The sequence below is a fragment of the Chelonus insularis genome, unplaced genomic scaffold, assembly GCF_013357705.1.
Source record: "Chelonus insularis isolate UGA/USDA-ARS -01 unplaced genomic scaffold, ASM1335770v1 contig_93_pilon, whole genome shotgun sequence".
NCBI lineage: Eukaryota > Metazoa > Arthropoda > Insecta > Hymenoptera > Braconidae > Chelonus > Chelonus insularis.
Window position 1 is genome coordinate 462,221 of NW_023276782.1, and position 25,902 is coordinate 488,122.

At 29.2% G+C, this 25,902-nt stretch overlaps 1 protein-coding gene across 1 annotated transcript in view; it reads right to left on the reverse strand.

Annotated features, from left to right (window-relative positions):
- The window catches only part of Ten-a (tenascin accessory), a 297,917-nt gene extending 294,010 nt beyond the window's left edge, over positions 1-3,907 (reverse strand). Inside the window, exon 1 of the mRNA XM_035092066.1 lies at positions 3,750-3,907. Within this exon, the coding sequence (XP_034947957.1) occupies positions 3,750-3,891 (142 nt within the window). The 5' untranslated portion in view covers positions 3,892-3,907. The remainder of the gene's footprint in view (positions 1-3,749) is intronic.
- Between the last annotated feature and the right edge of the window lie 21,995 nt (positions 3,908-25,902).

The window sequence follows — 25,902 nt, forward strand, 5'->3', positions numbered from 1 at the left end:
CAATGCTTCTGTTGAATCTAGTCAAGTGCATTTATGTGTGCTAAAGGTCCACCTTTGTATTTGTCCGCTGAGAAGAGACAAGATAACTAAAGCTATAAATAGAATGTGAGCAAAAACCTCGTAATATAATGACTATACACCCGTTTCAAGGGACGGCTTAACTATACGTACTTTATAATTTTCTGTTCTTTACTTTCTACAGCTATGCTATATATAACCACCATTGACTTGTTTAACAAGATAATGAGTTTACATTAAGCACACAGTATAGAATATTCAACCCGCAAATTTACTGAAATGCCGGATTTTGTTCACATCCGAATTTACATGACAAAAAATGGCTGCATAAATAAATTCCAAGTGAATTTATGCACTCTTGAGTTTCGTAATGATTTTAAAATATAAAATAATTCATCTGTTTTTACCCACTTTTTATCATTACATTTTCATTTATTATCAAAAACAGAATTCTTTAATTTCATTTTTTATGGAAAAAATAAATTCACTCGTGATTCAATGCACTAATAAGATTGCAAATGATATACATTGATAGCATTGGAGAAACTTATGGAAAAAGCCAAAGTGCTATTCATATATTGGTTTATGGTGAGAATGAAATCATACATACTATTTTTACCAGTAGATATTCGACAAAGCAATATGGAAATAGGTCCCTTTTGTTTCACTTCTATTTTATCTTGATAAATATGAAGGTGTGATATTGAAAGTAAAAGCTTGAGAGAAGACTATCGCCATAAAAGAACGAAAAGTCATTTTCAATCCGAATTTTAGCCAAGAACTTTCAAGCCAATAAAAGATACTTCTTGAAAAATATGAAGTCACAAGGGTAAAATTGGAAACTTTGAGACAAAAAATGCTATCAGACGTACAAAAAATATTCAACTACTAATAGAATTCCTTATTTTGTGCAATGAAAAATCACTTTTTTTTTATTATCCTGAAGAGAAATTGAAAATAAATTTAAAATTAGTTGTAAATATATTTTTAACAGAAACTATATCACATGTGCTGATGTTTTTATCAAACTCAATTATTATTATTATTCTCTCTAAAGACTGGGGGAAAAAATAAATTAAAACTCAAGTAATTAGTTTTATCTGCCTAACACAAAAATTTTTTCGAGTAAAATTCAATTAAAAAAGCAGAATGTACTTTTCTAGATAAAAATATGCCAACCTCATTTACGCATAATAACGTATAATTACTTTTTTATTTCTTAATGAAGAATAAAAATGGGATAGTTGCCACATTGAAATCCGATTATCTTAATTATAAGCTTTTTATGGTTTTTCAATCCAACAGAAATGCTCTATAAAAATTATTTTAGACATCAAATCAGTCCTTCGAGGCTCACCAGACAAGTTAATAATTTTATCCCAAATAAAAAAAAATTGCAACACCACCAATATATTTTTCCCCATAGAATTTAATTTTGAAAATGAAAATGAACTGATGGAGAAAAGCATTTGAATTATTTTTATTACTAATGTCTCACACTTCAAACCAAGCAAAGTTGGAAGAAAAAAGACATGACTAAAAACTGAATGAAAACTATAAATTATATTTTCAAGCTAGACTTTAGATAACAAAAAAATGAATTTATTTATCAGTAAAAAATCCAGGTTAAAATAGTAACTTATTCCTGATCCTTCATTTCTCTTAACTTTAAAACTGAAAAAGTTTTCAACGAAAATTACTTGATCTTTTTTTTTTCTCGATTTGTCTTTTCCGATAGATCCTTATTATCGTTGAAACCAAAGATTAGGTCTTTATTGTATTTTTTTGAATGAGGTGAATCCAAGTTTTACAAGCAATCAAGTGAAAAGTTGGTCCTGCGTTGGAGAAATGGTCTATTAAAAGTAGCCTGTTATCAGCAAAAGAGTATCTTGCTATTATTTTTATTTTTCCCAACCGTTAGCCTAGTTTTTAGATTTCGAATTTTGAGATAACTTTGGTGATATTTTCCGGCGTAATGGCTATTGCGAGCGAATGAGAAAAATAGCAATGAACTTCATATAAGCCCTACGGGAGCTATGTATCGCTTCAGAACATTGAAACGTATACCGAGTCAGAAATGCTCCTGGGAGAGAATCGTTTTTTAGATGGCATTCGACGACTGCAGTCATTTGTTATGATAGACGCGCTCGACAAGTTACCTTTACTTCATATATATAGACGTCTGGTCTAGAACGAGGTCATAAGTGCAGTGAAGCGAAAAAAAGAGCAATTGGTGGATCCAACTTGAATGTTGGCTTGAAAAAGATGACAATGTTCCGCCTCAACAAAGTATCTAGGAACTAATGATTCTGCTGCTCAGGTATGCATATGTCTCTTAAGATAATACTGCCTGATAAATGATGATATAGTACTATGTATTCATGACTCATTATACAGTTTTCTTCTATTCATTACCGTACATTCGAGCAGAACGAATTGATGAATTTTAAAGACCAATGGATGATATGTTATTTGAGAAAGCTTCGATAAAAGTTTTGTGGCTGATAGAAGAATATTTTATTTTTTTAAAACTCATTTCAAAATTAATGAATGAATAATTGTGGAATAATATTTAATCAGTATTGAAAGAAAATGATGACTTCTGCATGGAGAAAAATAGTCAAATTTACTTCATTACCAGTAGAATCATTTACATTTGTAGAATACTGTAATTATATTCACATAAAAGAGTATCTCAAAGAAATTCAATTTTCTTTTGCATAACTACATTGTTACATATTGTACACCTGAATGCTCATCATATTCCTATATCTTCTTAATTTCTATGTATCATTCTATTTAAGTCCCATATAAAATCAATATGAGTTTCCATTAAAGTTTCAGTCACCAAAAAATAAATAAATAAACATATTGCTACTAGTTGGCTTAATTACAGTAAGAAACAAAATATAAAATTGTTCACCAAAAAAAAAACATATTCAGATAACTGATAAATTGTATTCCTGGTGTGATTCACTCACTTTAAAAATTTTTATTCTCTATAACTACTCTCTTAATTAGACACTGAAAATACGAATGAAACGTTTCCGAATAATTTGATGTGAAGAATAAAAAGAATGATTGTTAACTGTTGAGTATTAAACAGAAGAGGATCATATCTCACAATAGTCTGTACATACGCTACAAAAATTATTGGTGGAATTTTTCAATTGGTGCAGTAAAATGAATTAAGACCCTCAGTGACTTCTTTTTGAAAAGTGAAAGGACTTAATTGTCAATAGTTAGAGACATTAAAGATATCTTTCAAAAGTAATATTTACTGCTTTAAATAGTTGAAAAATTAATTCTAATTTATTTTTATTCTATTTTTAACACTCAGATGATAAGAAATACTTCGTTGTCAATAAACTTATTTTATATTCTTTACTTTGCAATGTAATTTTTACTAACATCAGAAGCAATTGATACTTGCAAATGAAGTCCACTTTATGGATAATGAAGTAAAAATGACTACTAAAAATTTACTGATTTTTTCCCGTACGGTAAATAAAAGATTTTCAAAGTGTTCTTTTGTGCCGTTGAAAAATCTATTTTTATAGAAAATTGAAATTTTTTTTAATCTTAGAATTTAAAATGAAAAACCTTAGTATTCGCTAATTTTGATTCATACCAATTTACGAGTAAAGTTGAGAATGTAATATGCTCTGAAAGCGAACAAATAGAGAGAAAACTAATTAAATGCTTTGAAGCATGCAAATATATTTTCTTACTTTGGTAACTGGAGAAATATAAATCACGTATTATTCTGTGTACTCGTATGGATCCTGGTATTGATGAGTGAGCTTTTTCTTCGTAAAATATAAAGTCAAACATGAGCCCCACACATCCTAGACTTGAAACATTTGCCATCATAGACCTTACAAACGATTATTGCTCGAGGTATAAAACGTAACTACTTCCTTCCGTCAGGGTGTGGCAAAGTGCGACCGTTTTGTAGCGGTGGTCATGAAACTCAAAGTAGTATATTCTCTTGAACTTAAAGTTTCTTACCTGTAACAAAAAGTAATATTATAATTTTTTATAAATATTAATAAATATCTTTTATTTTTAAATTTCTAAAAATTATTTTTGCTTTTCCAGGTAATAAGAATATCTTGTCAAATGCAATAAAAAAAAAAAGGAAGAATTTATGTTCGTTTTAAAGCTTTTATATAATTAAGAATCTTATTTTTGCATAAAGAATTTCAAAATGAATGATGTTCAAAGGAGTTTCTCTGTAAATAATTGATTTAATTTCCATCGTAAATGCAAAAATTAAATTTAACCGAAGAAATATACTATATCATAGAAAATTCAGGCTTAGAAAGATTATATACAGTATTCATAGGGTGCAAAAGTGTGTTTCAGACCAGTGATGAGTACTAGTGAGAGAGAAACTAACTGGAAAATATGCCCTTTGCAAGTACATACGAATATAATCGTGGATCAGAAAACTTTTCGCAATATTTTAGCATCTCACAAACTTATAATGAAACATTCTTCAAAAATCAACCAAAAAAATAAATTCTTAAATTACACTTACAAACCTTATTTAGTACTTAATGGAAAGTAGGTTACTTTAGAAAACTTGTCAGATGTTTACATAATAAGTTAAATAATTTTTAGAACTTCATCAAAGTTGTTGTTATTCATTGTTGAAAAAAGATTTACACTTAAATATATATTTAAAATGATCTTTGTAATGTTTTTCAAATCTGAATTTAGATGTCTAGTTATAAAAACAGATTACAAGTTGAAATTTTGATCCCGGTTCTTAACTTTCAGTCCTTGCCATTGTTTCTAGCATTTATGAACTTCACTTATGGGTCATTAACTTTTAAAGCTAACTTTGCTCAGTAAGAAAAATCTGAAAAGAGTCGAGAATAATATTCTAGCATTGCACTGCATAAAAATCATTCAGAAAAAAGCTAATGATTCATTCAGCAAAAATGCTTTCAATTCAAATGCTCCATGAATGTAGATAAAACATTCAACTACCTGATAATGATGAAAACCTACATCAATTATTCAAGAGGATCATGTAGTGTAAGTATTGAATTAGATATTACCATAATTTAGACAACTTCTTCTTTATTTAGTTTTAATTCTATCTCTCCTGAAAAATCATGTGTCACAAATGTGGATTAAAAATTGAGTTATCTCAATTTAAACACAACTCTATATCCAAACCTTTTGAAAATAGGATCATCAGGATCCAATTGGAATTAACTACTGAGTTTCAAACTTCATTATAAAGCAAAACTTCCTAGAACAAAAAAAAACCCCAGCCAAAATGAAATTGGAAAGTGAAAGTGACCACTAGGTTGATGTTATAAATTTCGAACAAAGCATCCTGAAAATTATTATATCATTCTAGCACAACATCATCACAATTCTGGCTAAAAATCTTCAATCTCCAACACAAAAACTTGGTTTAAACTCTAAAAGATACTACCAATAAATAGGAGAAGGATGAAAAACAATATTAGCATAACTTTTAACTGTACAATTGAATCCTTCTCGTTGATGGTGGAAAAGCGAAGCTCTATTTTCTGGCTCGAAGACATCTCGATTAGATAAACCCAAGTGTTTGAGAATATAATAGCAAGGATGCTCCACAAAAGGGTCACCGTACAACGAAGCGTGAATTTATTTTATCCTCACAAAACACTACTATAAAGCGCCTCGTAACCAAAGCAAAGAATGTACGCGGGTTTTGCAGAGCATCGATAAGAAGTGTGACAGCGATTTCTAGGAAAAATACGGAACCAGTAGACTGAGATCAATGCTCTTCCAGATTCAGTATACTTTATTTGAATGTTACGACGTTTATGTGTATAATTTACCTACATTGTCGTCTAACAATACACAACCTTTACTGCGTAATTTTCCGTTTACTTATAAATGCATCACTTGAGCATTGGTGCTTTACGATAGCTCGAGGGATTCAAATGACCTAAATAAACTCTATTGAATCCTATCGAACCGTTCAATGAATATGACCTGTTATCGCTACTGCCCGCGTGATAATAATATCAATTACACAATACCTCCATTGATTTAATGATCATTATAATTTGATCGTTATGGTGACAATGAAATGGCCAGTTTTATGCCATTTTTCCAATTAAAATGATTTTTTTTTTACTCCCTACGTTTAGATGTTATGTAGAAAAACGTAGATTATTTTTATTCTAAGCGCATTCAGCGTATAACTTTCCTTAACAAGCATCCCTTTGACTCTCGTTTTGTCTTAGTCGCGCCCATGCGACAATAAAAGCAAGCGTGATCAAGGGAAGCGAGTCAATCAACCGTACCTAATACGCAACCATGGACGTTCATGAAAGAGGGTGAACACGACCTGACTCACTTGTATATCCCCGACGCAAGGGAGCAGAGAAGCAATTGCTCTCTTTTGCATACCAGAAGCGCAATCTCTCGTTCATGTCCCTGATGCCATATAGCTGGTGTGTTACTGCCACCATTGTTCGGACACATAATTAAGCTGTCAGTCTTGCTACAGAGTTAAAAAGGATACTTTTATTTTGACACCACTAACTGCCCTGTCATGTTGCTCGTTAACACATCAGTATCGTTTTTTTTTTCATAATTAAAAATTTTACTATTAAATTATCTTTAATTATAATTAGTACTTTAGCTTTATATTTATTTAAAAAATTTATAATTAAATTTTTTTTGGAATATTGAAGTTAGGTTGTAGTAACCTTAAATCACCTCAAATTATTTTTAACAAATTATAAACTATTTACATTTACAAAAAAAAAAAATAAATTCGGCTTTTAATTAAGACCTGAATTGAGAAAAAATCTTGATCTGCTTTGAGAATAATTTTTTTGTCTATATAAAATAAAAGATAGCATGTTTTGGTTATTTCCACATGGTTGGCAACCCTTATTCTTCTTCTTTCTTTTCGTTCTTTCTCTTCAATTGACCATGGCCAATATCTTGTTTCTCTTTCACTAGATATTCTTTCTAAATTTTCCCCTATTTCTCTGTACACAGTGGAACAAAAAGCAACACGACAGGTTGGAGATATACATACACGTATATCTGTAGCAAAAGCAATAACAACTGGAGTCTCAAGTGCTTGGATAAAGAAAAAAACTGATAAAAATAAAATAATAGAACATTTGCCAAGGTGAAGTTCAACATAGTCAGCCTTCATAGATACTAATGCTGTGTCGGAGAATGGTGGGTTGCCAGAAAAATCTCGACTTAAGATATGAGTCTCATGGGTAAGGGTCATGTTAAAGGGTCGAGAAGAGTTTAAGGGAGGAAAAAAAGAACGTTAGAGTCGGACGTGAAAAAAAATATACTGTCGACTTGCCCACCCAGCTGAGGTGTTACGAATCCCTGCAAAACCGCAAAACTAATTCTCTCTACACCACTTCTCTTGCCAACGGCTGGACTAAATGGTTCTGTGAAGCGATGAAAAAAAGCAAAGGACACAATGCAAAAGAAAAACTTAAAATGCACGTATAATACATTTTTTGTTTCTATTCTCTTTGAAATAGTTGAATTAATTAAAGAATTTCACACTTTTTTAGCTCTACATTACGTAACTTAATTTGCGGTTGGTAAAAATATGTTGGCCCGACAGAAAGTAAAAAAGTGCATCAATTTATGATTAAAAATATGTATAAAAAATATCTAGTGGAATTTATGAAAGATGAGTGCATCAATTTAGTATCTTTCCTACAGTTCATGTGATACCTTTGGGACGACGATAGCGACACATTCCGTTTCTTTTAGATCTTGCAACCGAACAGTTTATTACCTTTACCTCGACGTTAACGTCGAAGTAACTTCTGCCCTCCTGACATTTTTCTCTACGACAGAAAAAGTCGCACTTTCCTTCCCTGAATTCTTCTAGACATTTAAAAATTCTTTTCACTTATATATTTCTTGCTCTACATTATTTATGTTAAAATGTTTCCACTACATTTACTTGATAGGTATTTATTTGCACGAAAGCTTGGAGAATCATTTCTTCAAAATGTAAGATTATCAAAAAAATTGCTCTCCAAAAGTTTATCAAATACCATCAAAGCCAACCAAATTACGACTCACTTTTAGATTATAAAATCCATATAATTACTTATGTAGCACTGCTTTCTTTGACAAACTTGAGATCATTTAATATACTAATCTACATTAATGTCATCAGGTAGCAAGATGTTGGTCACGAATTGCACCTTACTTGTGTAACAAGTTCTAGTCTGGACAATGCATTTACTTCATATTCGTTGAATGCATTGTTTGTCAAATGACAACGTCGATGTGCTATGTCTCTAGACAAAGTTGAGCTATCTTGTGTGTTCATTCATTTGTGACATCACTAGTAGCCAAGCAAGTATAGCTTGGACTTGATGGCCACTTAGAAACACAATATCACGCTAAATACAGTGGATGTATGTATAGCTTCCTAGCTTTGTCTTGTCATCTATTTAACTCACTGCAGTTATACACTGCAAGTTTTCAGGGAATTATTTCATTATTCTCTAAACTTTGCTCGATTAACTCTTATTAATGAGTTTTTTTGAATATTTATTGTGCTTTGTTCTCACAAACTTTGATAATTCATGATTGATTTTGATATAATTGATTTTGAAATACATCCAAATGATTTTTCTGGCCGTCATCGAAGACTTTAGTACTTAAACCAACATCACCTGAACTGGAAACATTCGGGCAAGAGCATGAATATTCTAACGTATGCTATATTAAATCAACTACTGATGCGATAGTCATTATTCTCAAGTTGGGTATAATTATTTAAAGCAAATACTGTTGCCTCTTGATGATACATAAGATAGTAAACGGTATTAAAATGCACTAAAGAGTGAAAGAATTAAAATAAATCCATAAGCGGATATGATATAGACGTATATACATGTAGCAGATTTTTTTCAACAGCAATTACTCAAAGCGTCGAAGCAAGTCAAGTTCTTTTGCCTGCCACATTATAACCCACCTCGTTGTCATGTTCAACATCCTCTTAAGCTTTACCGAGAAAACTCTTCATGTTCGCTTGGATTCATTTGGTAAAGAGGTCAGGAATGATCTGAAACGATGATAGTGTAGAGGCTCTCAAAAATGAAAGAATTTTTTTACTCGCAATACAGATCTTTACTGCTAATCTTACCGAGCATAATATAAAGCACGAATGATGTGGACTTAAATATACTAAAACTTTTCATAAAAATGATATCTCACTCTTTTGTTCTTAATCTTAATCGTGTTCTAGTTTTTTTAAAAAAAATATTCAAGGATTGTTAGCCATATTGTAAGATTAAAAAAATACTTTTTCATCAAAGAACATTTTTTGTTTCATCTATTTAAGTATTTCAAGATGTAATAACTAGCTGCCTATCATAGCTTATATATTAAATGTATTTCAACAATATTCAATGATTTATTAAATCAACTTCAATAAGTGCGAATCATTCTGCTAAAATTAAAAAATACAACGCCTCTGTCTGATGACAGAAGAACGACTTTAATGATCTGTTAATATTAAATAACACAAAAACATAACCATCTGTATGTCATTTATTTCTGACGCAGTGTCAAAAGTATATCTGAAAATACTCAGACAGTAGTCGAGATATTGTACACTGAAATGCGAGTATGGGTTTATTCCTAGACGTATTCGATGAAATACTCAAAATAACTCTTTATGATTCCAGAGAGTTATGCCTGGATGATAAAACAAATCTCTTCAAGAGACTCTCAACTAGTTATGGGAATAAATCTGCATTGGTAAATTAGCATTGATATGCAAGAAAAAACATTCAAACTACATTATTATTGGAGATGAAAATACAATAATTATGATTATAATTATTAGCAAAGACATCTACTTCTACAAGCCATCATCAACAACCTGATGTTGAAATACCATCTGTAGATAGTATAAAGCCATTTACAAATGTTCAAACTCCAGTAACACTAGCATGTTACTTTTGAAATTCTGATTTTTGAATGTCCATGAGAAAATGATAAAGAGAAAGAGGAAACGCAGGAGTTCACTTAATCTGGGATTATTGTAATCCAAAGTAGAATGCTGCGCAATGTTCTTGACAAAGTTATACTCATCCGTAATACGAGATCTTTCTCTAAATCCCTCGTGATAACATTGATTCGCAAACACATTTATTATATATACATACATATTCATGTATCTAATATGTACATATAATATATTATTCATACTATCAAAACATACACATTACATAAATAATGATTAGATTTTTTTTTGATAGCCTTTCCCTGGTTAGTAAATGCTTATTTCTATTGATGCATTGTGTGAATGACAATTATCATCATTAATAAACAGAAACCTTCATGATAAATAATTTTTTGCACAGTGATAGATTTCTTCTTACCCATTACCTATTAATAACTGTCCATTATTCAATATAAATAAATTATGAGCTGTGTTTTGATTAAACTTTCATTTAAATAATTTCGATGGAGCTTGAAAACCTACCAGCGAGAAATAATTATCCTAAAATATTCCACGAACATGAATAAATCAATGTATTATAGCAAAGCTACCAATAATTAATTGATCAAAGCTAATACTTGTCCGATAAACTAGTCAGTTTTCGATACCAACTCAATTATTTCCCCATCAACTTCAACTTACTTCACTTCTTGCTTCAACAGGAAAAAGTTATTATCGTTCCAAACATAAATAAACTTATTCAACATTTATAACACCAAGTTTTAGATTTTTTCAATACCAAAAAAGAAACCAAGCTTATTTTATCTGAATTGAATAATTGATACAAAGGAGAAAAAAAAATGAAGCAATGGAATTGTGTAACAACGTGAATCATCTTCAGTAGATGCCAACTTCTCTTTGGTGATTCTCAAGCACTTAACTTTATCCAAACACTCAGAAATAACAAACTGTGCTTTGGTAGAGGCGCTCATATAAAAATACCTCAGTGGTGAGTGTGGAGAACCAAGAAGAGAACCACACGACGTCTGGCTTTCTGTGAGGGGCTAGTTATTTGGCGTTGTGGTAGTAATGATGAAAGATGTATAGAACGAGAAGGAATTTATATATTTTCTTTCGATTTTATATTAGGATAAAAAAGGTCTTTCATTAACTCACTTATTTCATTTCTATTGAACAATATTTCATTCTGTTATCAAAATCATTGCATCAGTTTCTTTGGTAATTTTGTCATAAGATCAATAGTTGATGATAAAAATCCAATTGTCATTCCCATCACTTGGGTTCTCAATGTTTCTTTTTAATTGCAAATCAAAATTTCTCTTTTTATTATAGCACTGAACACCAACCATGGTTGAAATAATTTATTCATCATCATTGCATTTATAAACTTCCTTTTTAAAAAACGGGCATCTAAAATAGAAACCATCATCATCATATCTAGATCAGTAATTTTTTTTATCAACGAATTTATCTATAAAGTAATAATCATTGTTCCATTAAAAACTCAATAAAGCAGAAAGAGAATATAGGATTCCTTTTATCTATCTTTTAATTCGAGACATTACTATAAAATTCCAAAAAAGATATTGATAAAATTTTATTTCGAGCATGAAATAGAAAGAAGGAACATAATGGAGCAATGTGAAATCTGTTGAGTAATAATTATTCTGGGCTATAAATCAAAATCGTAGTAAAGTTTCATAAATACACTTGTGGCACTAGAAAAGTATGACTTTATTTACAGATATATATCAGCATGTAGCTATTATTTACTTTCTGAAAGATTTCTAGTACTATAAAATAGAATGGTATACGGAAATTCGAACATGTATAACAATGCATTCGACCGCCGAAACTCAATATTGAAATATGTTTTCTCAATATTCCAATATTACAAAGAAACAATTCATTGCTTTTATTCTACACTTAACAGCATGTGTTTAGTATCCTATTGCGCGACTCGTATATCTCAATAATGGAAAAATTCTGCTGCTCAACAAAGTGCCAAATATAATAAAACGTAATTTTATCCTTACATATTCCTTCTATTTCAAGGATCAAAAGTTAAGATCAATTTGATCAGATATTATGACGATGCAGAAGAGACCGTGCATCATTTGAAATAGCATAAAAAGCAAAAGAAGAAGATTTCAAATTCAATTCTTGAGATGGCAAATAGTCGAGGTAGAAGGATTTCTAATTTCGCTTACTCCTGTCGCCTCTTTCACTCTCAAGGGCGATCGGATTCTCAAGCTTCCATACCTTTTATATCTCATCCCTCTATTCTCATGCCTCTTTTTTTCTCGTCCCTCCTACTTTCACGCCATTCTTCGTGCCTTGAAACAAAATTCCCGTAAATGCTTCAATTCCTGGTTCGATCAGCCCTTCTGGTGTAGTGGATATCACGAAACTGTACATACACTGTGGGTATCCGTGCAAGTAGAAGTGGCAACGTGTGCGCACCAAATCTTCAACCCCTTTTGGCAGTACTGTTGCTCTTGGGTTACAGAGTAGCAGGAGGGAAAAAAAACGAAACAGCATAGCAGTGTAGACGTGAATCGTATCAGACAAGCTTGGATATGGACTGGTAGATATGCTATAGGGAAAAGGGATATTTAGTGAAAAAAACCAATGCGTGTCAGAGCATGAGGAAAAGAGAATGATGGCAAGAATGGGGATAAACACATTCAGCAAAATATACTTAGGATACTGTCTCTAATCTGACGTTGTGGGATTACCGTTCGGAAAGGAAAATCAAGTAACCTTTTACAGACGGATGAATCTGTAATGAAAAATGTCTGTCTTTTTTCAAGTAATACAAAAATCTTATTTACAAGTTGTCGGTATTAAGGAAGTAATTATTAGTTTTTATGGAGCAAATGAATATTTTCTATGTACAGCCTAATATTTTCTTCAACCAATAAAATCCTAAATTGGAATGTTTGCAATGAAATGTTTTTAGAATTGACATTGTCACATTTTGATAAATTTAGTTCTGATACTTAATTAACATAATTCAATAAAAAAACATTTCAAACATTAGTTTATTTTAATGTTTCTTTTTAAATCCATGGTGTCTTATTGATTAAGAATAAATCTAATGTCACTTGTATTTAAAATTATCATAATCTTAAACTGAATATCAAAATACATTTTTCTCAGTGTAAATGTAAATATAAAATGCCTGACTAAAGTTATGGTATCCTACTTAAAAAGACCAAAATAAATAAATTAATATTAATAATAATATAATAATTAATCTCAATATATACTTATAAAATTAAAGATTGATGATACTGTTAGTAGCTAAATTAAAAACATTATTGGAAAAGTAAATTTAATTTCAATAAATGGATAAAATAGGGAAGAATCATAAATCTATTAAGAAATTGAATAGTTTATGATTAAAGTTGTTACTTCATGTTTTTAGCTCGTGTAATTAATTAATAAAAAGGATAATAATAAAAGTTTTTAATAAAATAAATGGTATTTTCAGTTGACTATTTTTCAAACCATACTTCTTTATTCTATTACATTAGAAAAAGTAGGGCAGTACATATAAGTTTTATTTAATTGAATAGAATGTTATTAAATTAATAACAATAAAACTGAAGCTATGAATTTGTATCATACACTGTACTGCAATTAATCTATAAATAAAACTACAACTCTACTTCCATTTGAAATTATTTATTCATCAAACTAATTATTAATTTAATTTTTTTTATCTTAAATTACGCAAACGTTGTTACAATGATGTATAAAGTTAACGCTTGTATTTGAAAAAAATAATTCAAGATGTAAAAATAGAAAGGTTTTTAACACAAATATTCATTATATCAAAATAAGGATACCCAACTCTCTGAATACATTATCTCTTGGTTATTCAATATTTTTATCAGACTTTAAAATAGTAAGTTTTCAAACAATACATCATCCATATTCACACTTGTACACAAAAGCATTGCATTGTAATGTTTGGAATGTATGGACATTGATTTCTGTATAAAAATGCAAGTGTAGAACGACATTGGTATTTTCTGCAATTTCTTCTTATGGAATTCTCCTGAAAATTCCAGGCGTATTCATTACATAACAATATGCGTTCTACTTGTGCACTGATGCATTTAAAATCCAAGAATCGTGTTTGATATTGAATATTAATATTTTATGAGATATTAGATTAGAGATAAAAAAAAGTCATGATAATAATCATTATAAAAAAATTGCTAAACAAAATATGATAAAGCCGAAATGTTCTTATTCCAACAATCTATTAGAATTCTATCAAAACTTGGAACATATTGAAAAGTTTGGAATAAAATGTCTAGGCAGAAGTCTTGTCTTCAAGTATTATTCGAGTGCAATAAAATATATTTTCGCACAATGCGCTACGACAGCTTGACATTATGAGGTCATAAGCCTACATTATGTCAGATACTTTTCTAAATTAAAAAATGCCAATAAGAAATCAAACTGCTTATACAGAACATTTTGAGATTAAATTCATTTCAAGTTTTTCAATAAAACTAAAATGTCTGAGTACCTTGGAAAATTGCCTAAATATTTTTCATCATCAACAAATAGATATATCACGTTGGTATTTTATTGTTAAACAAATTAAAATGTATTATAACTCAACACTTGAATTCTCCTGGATTCACAGTGATATCATTGATAAAAAATGAAAAATGTAAAAAAGAAAGTTGATATTAATAATCAACAATTGGATAAATATTTAATATAAAAAACGACATTTAGAATAGTTCTCTATCTTTTCATTTATTTTTCAGTCAACAAATTTTTCCATTTTACTATCGCAGTCTTGCATTTATATGCAACACTATACTAGCTCTCACCCGCCCTTTCAACTCTACACCCAAATCCTCTTCACTCAGTTCTCTCAACGATTGTAGTTTTTGGCCTTGCGGAAAACCGCAATGTTGGCGATGTAGGAAGAACATAATGCCAGGATAGAGTTTATCCGAACGTTGATAGAGCCGAAACGGACAAAGCGGTACTGAAATAGGAAGATCCGCGGTAAACGCTAACAGAGGCCTACCAAGCTTAGTAAAGCTTATTGCTTAGCAACGTTCCTATAAATATATGTAATCTCTAAAAAAGGATACTAGGTTTGTAGGAGTGGAAAAATGTTTTCCAAGTTTAAACATTTTTTTTTGTATTCTTCAATATTTATTCGTTGAGATCTAAAATGGTCCACTGGTATATTTTTCATCATTACAATGGTATCGATTTGTATTGGATCAATTATCTATGGTATTTTTGGGCTTCACATGATGGAATTTAACATTAAAGATCATTTGGAACCAACATTATACATTAGTGATAATGATGTTATTCCAGTAGACATTTAAATTAAAAAAAAATTCCAATTCATTTGTTGTTTGATGAAAATATTTTTTTCAATTATTTATTTTCCAATCAATTTAACCATCACCAAATAAAATATGATATTTTTTGAAATTAGTTTCCCATTAAGTTTTCTCTTGTAAAACAATGTAAATTATTATTCACAATAAAATTCAATGGTTTATTAAATATTCATAAACGTTTTTGGGTTGTGGTATTGAAATGTATCGATAACACACTAGCAGCACTGAATAATATCAAATGTAACGTTTCTTCATTAAGTTAATTACCTTTCACACAGTGAGGTAACGATTGTAATAAATTTCATCAATAGAATAGTTGTTTGAAATTCGAATACCTTATATTTTCCCAACAATTCCAAAGTGTATATTTAGAAAATGAAGATTTTCTCAACATTTATTTCGTCTGTTTTATAATTCGTAGCCAATTCTAAAGTTTGATTAAACTAATTAATTATATCTGATGTTAATTCGATACTTGGTCTATTGAAATGAATATAAAGTAGTGATGGAAACTGGTAGCCATACCAACCATCGACTTCAACTTCTTTTTCAATAAAGCATTTGCCAGGATATTTCATAAAAGCATTGCATCCATAATACTTTTATTACCGTAATATATATACATAGTTCGCAACAACTTCTTTCTTTAGCCATGAAAAAAATTCTAGCAGTGGACTGAATGCTAAAATTTGCTTACCCGGTTGCCTTCAACGTGTCAGATGAAAATATGAAAAATCACAAAATAAAAAAGAAAGTGAATGCAAGCTCAAAATGAAAGCTCAATAAAAGTCACGAAACTTTATATTTTTATGAAAGGTAAATCAACGTTCTGATGGGAGTATAGAGTAAATTTAATTCACAAACATGTTGAATATTAAAACGAATTTCTTATGAGATGTTAATCATGTGTGATGAGAATGCACGAATAGGTTGGTTAAGAGTATTACGAAAAGATGAGCTTAGGTAATGCTATGAGTTACGGTAGAGTGTACTAACTTAGTTACATGTGTGCTTTAAGTTAATGGAGGGATCAACAGGACGATTGAGTTATGAGCTAGTTGGCATCACTTCCATAGATAGGGATCTATCCGTAAGCGGAATACGTAACAGTTTAATGCTGCTAAAGGGAAGGAGAAGCTTATGCAAGATAAGTTACATATACGGAATATGTTAGTACTCAAACTAGTCAAGTTTAAACTTATTGCTTTTCTATCTAACAATTATTGTTTAATTAACCATCATACTTTATTTTATATTTCTTTTTTATTATTATTATTAATTTACAATTTTTCTCTTTCAACATTCGAATAATCTCCAAGATTATTTTTAACATACAGAAAAAGGTTGTGAGTTGTTTGACCCCTTGAGGATCACATCTCTAAAACTTTCTACTTGAAATATTCTTTACACTTTTTCAAAAAATATCTAGGGTAAAAATTTCAGATATCTCGGGAATGAATATTTTTTCTGCCCACTTTTACTTGAAAATGAAAAGTATTCTTTTGAATTTTGAAGAGAATAATAATAGATTGAAATGATTGTTTTAGAGGTTAAATTGGAATTAAAATGATTAATGATTAATTTTTTTTTTAATATGTCTAACATATATTCATAGTTTTAGAAAATGAATAAATATGGTTATATTTGTAATATAACTACCATAACTATAAACTTATGATTGGGTTACCAAGTTAGTTTAAGCTTTAATTCGAGTATAGTCATAAAAATCATGTTAATTTTCCCGCTAGCAATTTATTCCAACTCAAGTAGAAATATTAGGCAGTCATAGCTGAGTATATCTCACACCTGTCTTCAGTAATTATATCAGTATCAACTACTGGTAACATCATGATTATTTTTTTTATACACGATATTATAGAGATAAAGCTTTATATGAAAACACACCCACATGTTCTTCTTTAAAAAAATTAAATTAAGAAATGGATTTAAGTATTTCTTATTAATCATTGAATTTATTTAAAGAAATATTTCTTATCGTATTTCATTGATCAACAATGCTTTAGATGAAATTAAATATGCAAAGAAATATAAAATGTTGTCGAAAGCATAGTTCGAAAAAATATTTAATTATAAATTTAAAAAAATTGAAAGAAATAATAATTGATTTTATTTAACCAATCAAAATTAATTGTTTAATTAAATATGTAAAAGAAGAAATGTTACTATTCGGTAGCAATAGTCAAAAATATCGTTAAAGTGACACTTGAGTTCAAACAATCAAATTATAAAGACGTATTAAATTTTTGTTATAAAAAGTAATTTTGAATAATCGATTGTAATAAAATTTGTGAAATTAAAAGGAATACAATATGAAATGAAAAGTATTATTTTTGGATTTAAATACTAAAAGTGAATTTCGAATATTTATCTTTAATAAGTTTCAAAGGAAGTGAAATCTCACGTTTTATAGTAAATTTGCATATTATTTCAAATTATAATTTAAATTAATTATTTAATGAAATTTCTCATTGGCTCTTTAATTTTTCTCTTAACTTATAAATAATCCTGTTGATTAAATCCCATTTTTTTTTATTTTTAAATTAAAGAATAATTTATTTATTATTTTAAATAATCATGTAATAATTTCTTATGCCATCCCAGCTATGACACTAGGGTAAGCTAAAAGGGAATAATCTCCTAGATATCTTTTTAATAATTTATGATATCACCCTTTCTATGACATTTATTTAATTTAAAAAAAAAACAAGCCAAATTAAATACTAAAAATTGTATGTGTTTAATAATTAAGAAATTTATCGTTCATTGAGAATACTTATTTTTTTTCCAATTAATCAAGGATAACAGCTATGTGGGAATTCGTTGGTCCTCAATTGGAATTGAAGCGTAAAAAATCTCGCTGACTTTTCGATTCAACGGTTTTCACGCTTGAGCAACTATTCACTGAGCGATAAGTGAAGCGACTTTTCATTATAAGATTCGACCACCGCCACCAGGCAATATGCCTCCGGATGTCCGCTTTCCCCTTTGCCGCACGCTCCCATCTACCACAGTTCCCGCATATCCGGAGGCACAGCTTACCCTTCAGTCTCTTCAACGAGGCCGCGCGATTAAATGTAAAAGAGAACGTCGTCTGTCGTAACCCTTATTTGACTACCCCACCTCGTTCAATTTCGTCGTTGTCCTCGATGCCTCTGCCTTTCTCTCTCTCTTCCATCTCCTACCCCTAATCTTGACGTTTGCAACCTCCAAAGGTATACCTCTATTTGATTCAATAACGTCAAGGGATTTGCTTTTCGCGGCTCGCTTCGGGTGATTGACTTTAATTCACAATTATTGCCGTTCGTGACACTTTGCCAACGGTAAACTAATTCCGACTTTGTTTGGCTTGCTACGAACTCAGGAGTTAGCTGAGTTAGTCAACTTAATTTTTCAAAATCCCACCAACCAAAAAGGATCATAGAAATATTTACATCTCATAAGAGAATAACTTGATTTATTTTTATCTCGACATAACCTCCTGCGCAGTTATTATAAAATACTTTTTTAGTAAAAATTAATTAATTCCCAGATTTATTTTTGAAAAATAAATAAATCATTATTAATAACTTTCCCAAAAAGGAAGCGATTAATTCTTTTAAATGTGATTTAATGGAATGAATAGAATAAAGCAACATTGAGTTATTATAGAAACTCCTCTAATAGATTTATTGGCTTTTACACTAGAATCGATTATGTAAGTCATTATTGAATTTTATTATTTGATTTGTCACCCTTTAATATCGATTTATTTATATTCATAGCTGTTAGAAAATTAGAAACAAATAGAAAAGTCAAAATTTATTGATAATTCATTAACATACTTTTATTAATAAAACATTTTTTCATCCTCCTAAGATAGATTTGGAGTGACTTATTTTTGATGTTGCCAAAGACCATTAAATATTCCTACAAAAATACCTAAACTCAAATCCCACGTAATAATCGATATTCAAATAAAAATGACTTTGGTGAAAATAAATGTTAGGGATGATGAAAAAGATGAGCATCAGTTTATACAAAAAATAGTTATTTATAAGAACCTAATCTACATACACCTACGTTCATAAAAAAAAGTTTAAATATTTCACAAAAGCTTTTCTTAAAAGCAGAAACAAATTTATGTCATAAGAAATAAAAATACGAAAGGATTTCTATGTCTGAGACGTTTAAATTCACACTTCATTAATCAAAATGATAAAAAAAAAAACTGATGATGAAATCCTTGAGAGATAAATTGTTTTTATTCTTTCAGATAATAATGATAGAATTTGATCACTTTTTTCGATACTGTTATTCCAGCAGTAACCATATTTAGAAACTTGAAATGTCAATGTTCAATACATGATGCTCATCATCTGGTCAACCTGTATAGAGATTGATAGTTGACATGAGTTAAAAAACATGTTATGCCACAATCACTGCACTTCTGACAGGGCATCAGAACGTGGGATCCGGGTCACGTTAAAATTTAACATGACACTGATGCTACCATACATTGTATTGTGTATGAAACCACATGCTCGTATTCTCACTCTGGTGGAAATAATTTTTTTTTTCATCGCCGTTTATTTATATATCTCTTCCATGAATATTCATGAAGAAGCGTGGGTATTTAATGAAATTATTTGAAAAATAATATATTAATGTAATAATAATGGGTATATTTAAATACTCTCTGCTGCATTTATGGTCACTTATTAGATATTTATGACGAAAATTATTTCAGCTATTTACGATAAATTGAAAACAGATTAACATCAGACATGAAACGTTACGATATTTATGAAAAAGCTGGGAGATTTGCATCGATTGCCACGTCTGCATTTAATAATTAAAGACGACTTATCCGCAAAATTGCATTAAAATGGAAATTTGTATCAAATCTCTCGGTGTTATGTCGAGCATTGCGTTATTGTCTATTGTCGATGCCAACCAATTCAACCCTTTGAATTCCAAACGACAATATTTGCATATATTTTCCATTATTCAAATAAAAAAATTTGCTACTCTAATTCTTCTTTTCTGTATTGCACTAAACTTCTCCATTCAACATTCCTCTAAGCACAGAATGTTCGATAATCTCAAACTGAATACTCTGAACCCTGTCCAACAAACAACTGGAGATAAAAAAAAATGATGGATAATAATAACATGCAGCTCTGAGATATAAATAATTACTAAACTTTGGGGAAATATTTTAATCTCTTGTCGTAAGAGAGTTGAAAGAAACTATGTGTACGTATATAAATATGCTTAAATAAAGCCAACAGTGATAATAATTAAAATAAAAGACCAAAGGTGAGTTTACTTGATGAATATCATTTCACTGTGTGCATAAAGAACAATGAACAAAGTGTAACATTCAGAAACTTGAAGTTAGTTGATAAAGTTTCACCAAGATTCCAAGGACATGTACTTGTCAAGGCCGTAACTGAAAGCAGATCTTGTAAGTGAGATAAGACTACCAAGGAGTAGAGATGACGAGAAAAATGATGATAACAACTCAGACATGTTGAATGTTTTAAAAGTCAATATGACCATGGAGAATTTGCAAAAAATATTTAGTGTTTTTTAGATTTAAAAAAATGAGTTGGATAAAAAATATGTGAATCATGAGTCAGGATTTTTATTCGACCAAGATATCAATCATAATTAATACTATCATCATTTCCTGAATGTGCTCCAGTTATCAGAAAGGAAAAAAAATTTATTCTATGCTGAGATGATATTTTAATTTAAAATAATTCTTTATCAAGTATTTTTCCAGTCATGGATAGAAAAGTATAGCCTACAGAAAAAAGGACAATATTTAATGAGTAGAGTGTATATGAAATTAAAATTAACATAGACTGGACGAGATAAATCAAAAAGGATTGAACAAATGAGCATAATATACACTGTCTGCTAAACAATAAGCAACAGTAGTACCAACAATGGTACAGTATCGAGAAGAGGCATGAAGTAGATTTCATACCCCTCCAACTTCAGAATCCTGCTATGTGGATATCATCGTTGGACAATCCTCCAGAATGCAACCAGCACATTCTCACGGGTTTTATACGCTCATGAGTAAATACGAACCAGACATCTAGATGTTCCTAGCTTTGAATATTCTTTGGATTTCATCTTCATGCAAGCCACTTCATTTTTTACACTTCAATTTTACAGTCAAATACAGTTACATTTTAGACTTTTTTATAGATAATACCAATGATAGTTTATAGATAGAATTTATTGTCAGTTTAATTGAATTTTAAAATTATCTCATCAAATTTACAATTATCCTCCAAAATCTGAATGGGTCAATTTAGATGAATAAATTTGAATCAGTAATTTTAGATTAGCTAAACTCGCCTTCGATATTGATCTTTGCATATTATTCATTTCAGGTCAGTTACCAAATATATTTTAGAAAATTTAGTGCTTTTTTTTCTTTTGAGAATTTTTTATCTATTCATGAATTATTACACTGAAAAAAATTTTTTGCTGCATGGAAATTTTTTTTATTTACTCAATAAAAATATTTGCACTAAAATAATCAATTAAATTTAACAAAATTTGTTTGAAAAAAATACTTTGATATTTGGTTCAAGATTATGATGAATTTAGATATAAGTGACATTGGATTGATTCTTATTTTCTGGGACACTATGGATCTTCGAAAAAAATAAAATATTAAAATAAACCAATGCTCAGAGAATTAAAAAAAAACGAGCACAATAAAAATGGTTTTTTTCAATGAATTTTTTTGAGTAACCACCAAAACTAAATCTATAAATAAGTCAATCCAAAAAAAATATTCTATTACAAATGTTTCAATTTTTGATTCTCTTGAAAAAAATAACAAATCAATTATTCATATAAACAGAAACTATTAAAGACAATTTTTAAAATTTCTTTTGTCAGTGTCACGAGTTTTTTTTTAGTGAAAAACAACTCAGAGTTATACTTTTAGCAATAGAAAGCTTGCGAATGTATATTTAAAAAAAAAAAAAGATGAAAAAGAAACACAAAAATAGTTGAGGCTCATACCGACAAAGTAAGTTATTCGTTTTTCTCCCTGCTATACAAACCCACCTCCCCTCTGTATTTCCATAGCCCACGGGGACTACTGTAAAATATTGTCAGTGATTGATCCAAAACCCGCATCCGCATTCTCCAACATCCGTTTCATAATTATGTAAATTTTTCTCTGTCAACGTGAAAATATACTTTGTTCTCCTTCTTAGTTATTAATTCTATTCCACCAAATGATGAACCAATATGCACATCACGATCAAAGTGAAGATGTGACGAGAGTTAGAAATTTATAAATCTTTATATTTATTTTTTATAAATTTCACATTTTATTATATCGGTTTTTAATTATCTCACACTCAATTATTCATTTTCTTTATTAATTTTTCAAAATAGAATATCAATCTAGTTAAAATTACTGATAAAAAATAATTTCTGACATCCTTTAATTAATAATCAAATTAATTTTTATGAATATATTTTAAACAAGATGGATTTAATCAAGTTAAAAACACCAAAATGAGGGTATAAGGGGTAATGAAATCTTTAATCCAAAGTAATGAATTTCATTAAAAAAATTGAAATTTTAAGTTTAAGCTAATGATAAAATAAAAAATATTAAAAAGAAACTTTTTGACATTCAAAAAAAAAATAATAAAAATTCTTTATTTTATCTTTACCATTATCCTGACGAAAGTTCAAGACATCAAAGCACTTTAATTAATTTCTATCGAAAATACAAAAGAAATAAGCTTTACGTAGATTTACAGTGTTGGCTTTCAAGAAATTAATTAGAGACATCTTTTAATAACACAATGCCGGTTCAAATAACGGTTCAAATAATTAATTCAATTATAATACATAACATAAAAATGATCAAAAAATATTTTTCATAATCACTGTAATTTAATTTAAAATAAATAAATCAAGGTAAAAAATGTCCTTGAATTAATAACATGCTTACTCTTCATCAACTGTAAACAGGAATAATAAATAATTGTTGTTACCAAGAGAAAATTGAATTTAATCAGTAATTTGATAGTTTACGACAAACCGTAACGTACATGAACATGCAAAAAAAGATTAATGTATAGCAACAGTAAGTTACAAGTAGTCACGACTGGTTATAGTCAGACCACGTTGTCTGCTTAGCTTTCCATTGCATTTTTCCTTCTTGCGTGATTATTATAGGTCACTGATCACGTAATACTACCGCAAAGTATGTCTTTGAATATTTACACCTGTAGCATTGTCATGCTATGATTCTTTCTCTGAACATTGGCATTTAGTACTCTACCATTAGAATAAAATCAACTTTTAATGACTTTTAAACCCTCCCTTCGATATCATATACGCTGAGTAAATAAGTATATTTAATATCATTAGTTTTACATGTGTAGAAAAAATTCATTTTTGTTTGAGTTAATTAAAATTATTATTTAATTTAAATATTGAGTATCAAATAATGATATATTAAATAAAGTTATTTTTATTAATGATTTGATTAAACAACAAATGACTCTTTATTTCTATCATAAATAAATGGGAAAATAATAAACATCATTATTTTATTAGATACCATATTCAAATTCCCAACAAGAGTGTTATTATTATAGACTTGTTTCAGTTATTGCTCTAAAATCTATGACCCGGAAGATTTATGATATTTTCATCAGAATATTCATTATTCATTCATGATATAAACATTGGCATTCGAGAAAATTATGATGTATCAATTAGTGACCATGCTATAATTATTGATTATTGAAAAACTGAATGAGATTGTCCTCATAAATGAAGCCCTGTCCTAGTTATTAACTATAAATTCTAATCGGAATATCAATAATTTATTCAAATATAACCAAATTCCTCAAAATGTATTTATAGTAAATCAGGACTAACTTTCTGACAGTTCAATTGAAATATCATCTAAAATAAATCACAGTGATTTTTCATTTATAAGTAGAATATTTACTTCTATTTTTAAAGTGAAAGTATTTCTTTTAAATTTTATATTTTTTTTTTTATTAATAAATAACTCCAAAATTAAAATGTATAGTTATCAAAATGGAGTCTTTTTAAATAAAAATATTATTCAGTAATGGAATATATATTTTTAGAAATTTCATTGTATGATTAGAATATGAAACAAACTCTTATTTTGTAATTTTCAGCTAATCAAATAATAAATCTGTTCAAACTTGTTGAGAATTTTTACATTTAATTTTTCAATTAACGAATTGAACCATTTTATTGATAGAAACTGATATTCATGGTAACACTGTGCTAATAGCAGTGTTCATTCTATTTAAATTTAGCGGAATTTTCATTTGCTGATTGCCAAAATAACTATTTTCTCTGGAAGTGGCATGACAGCTTTTATTCTCTGAATAGCTTATTCATCTTGTTCCTAGGTACATACTCCAAATATTCGACAGCAATTAGACAAGTTTGTGTGCGTATATGATTATCAAGCAGCGATATATTCACGTTTAACAAGCTATTCAAATGAACAATTAACCAATGATCAAACCATTCTCGCAACTTGTCTATAAAGTGAATACTAAATATAATGACAATGATGTAATTATTGTAAATGTCCTTGCTTCATGATCCTGCAAATCCATTGAACCAAGTATTTTGCGTAACTAATTTTTATCGATACAATCTAGATCATGTATTCCTCCATATTATAAAATAATTGTCTGTCTCCATTTTTCTGTCGGTAAAGAAGAAAGGAAAGAAGATCGATGAAGATTATGTATTAAATTAACATTTTGACTGACGAGCTTAGCTCCGATTTTTTAAATTATATAAAGTCACGCTTCTAGTTCAGTTTAGTTTTTCTAAGCCTGTTAAAAAGGTTTTTACCCACCATAGAATTTTTTCCTCCACAAGATCTATTTTATTTATTTCCAAACAGTGTTGGAAACCAGACTGAAAGATCGTTTAGTTAATTTGCATAATTTTGAATAATAAGTTTCCTTTTATTTGATTCAAGATTTGGTATGTTTCTTTGATTTCAATCTCATCCAATATTTCACCCAACTGTTAGGAATTGCCAGGAGGCAATTTTTAGAAGACCGAGAGAAGTGTAAAATAATTGTATGTCTCTATTTATGTATGAATAGACAAACGACGAAATTTGCTTATAGCAACGCTTGACCGATTTGTTGATGTTTAATATTTGACAGAGACTAGCCATTATTTATTAATTTTTAAACACTTTAACATTTTAATTACTTTTACTAAACATTTTAGTTACTTCCTTATATTTTACAATATTAGTTTCATTCACCTTTCTAAAATAAATATCCTTGGCAAATCCTTTTATTGCAATATTTTTATTCCTATTGCTTCCACTATCAATGGAATAATTTTTCTAAAGATCTTGAGATTTAAAAATACAATGCATCAAAGTGGAGACACTGTTTGATCTGATCAAAAAAAAAAAAGTATACT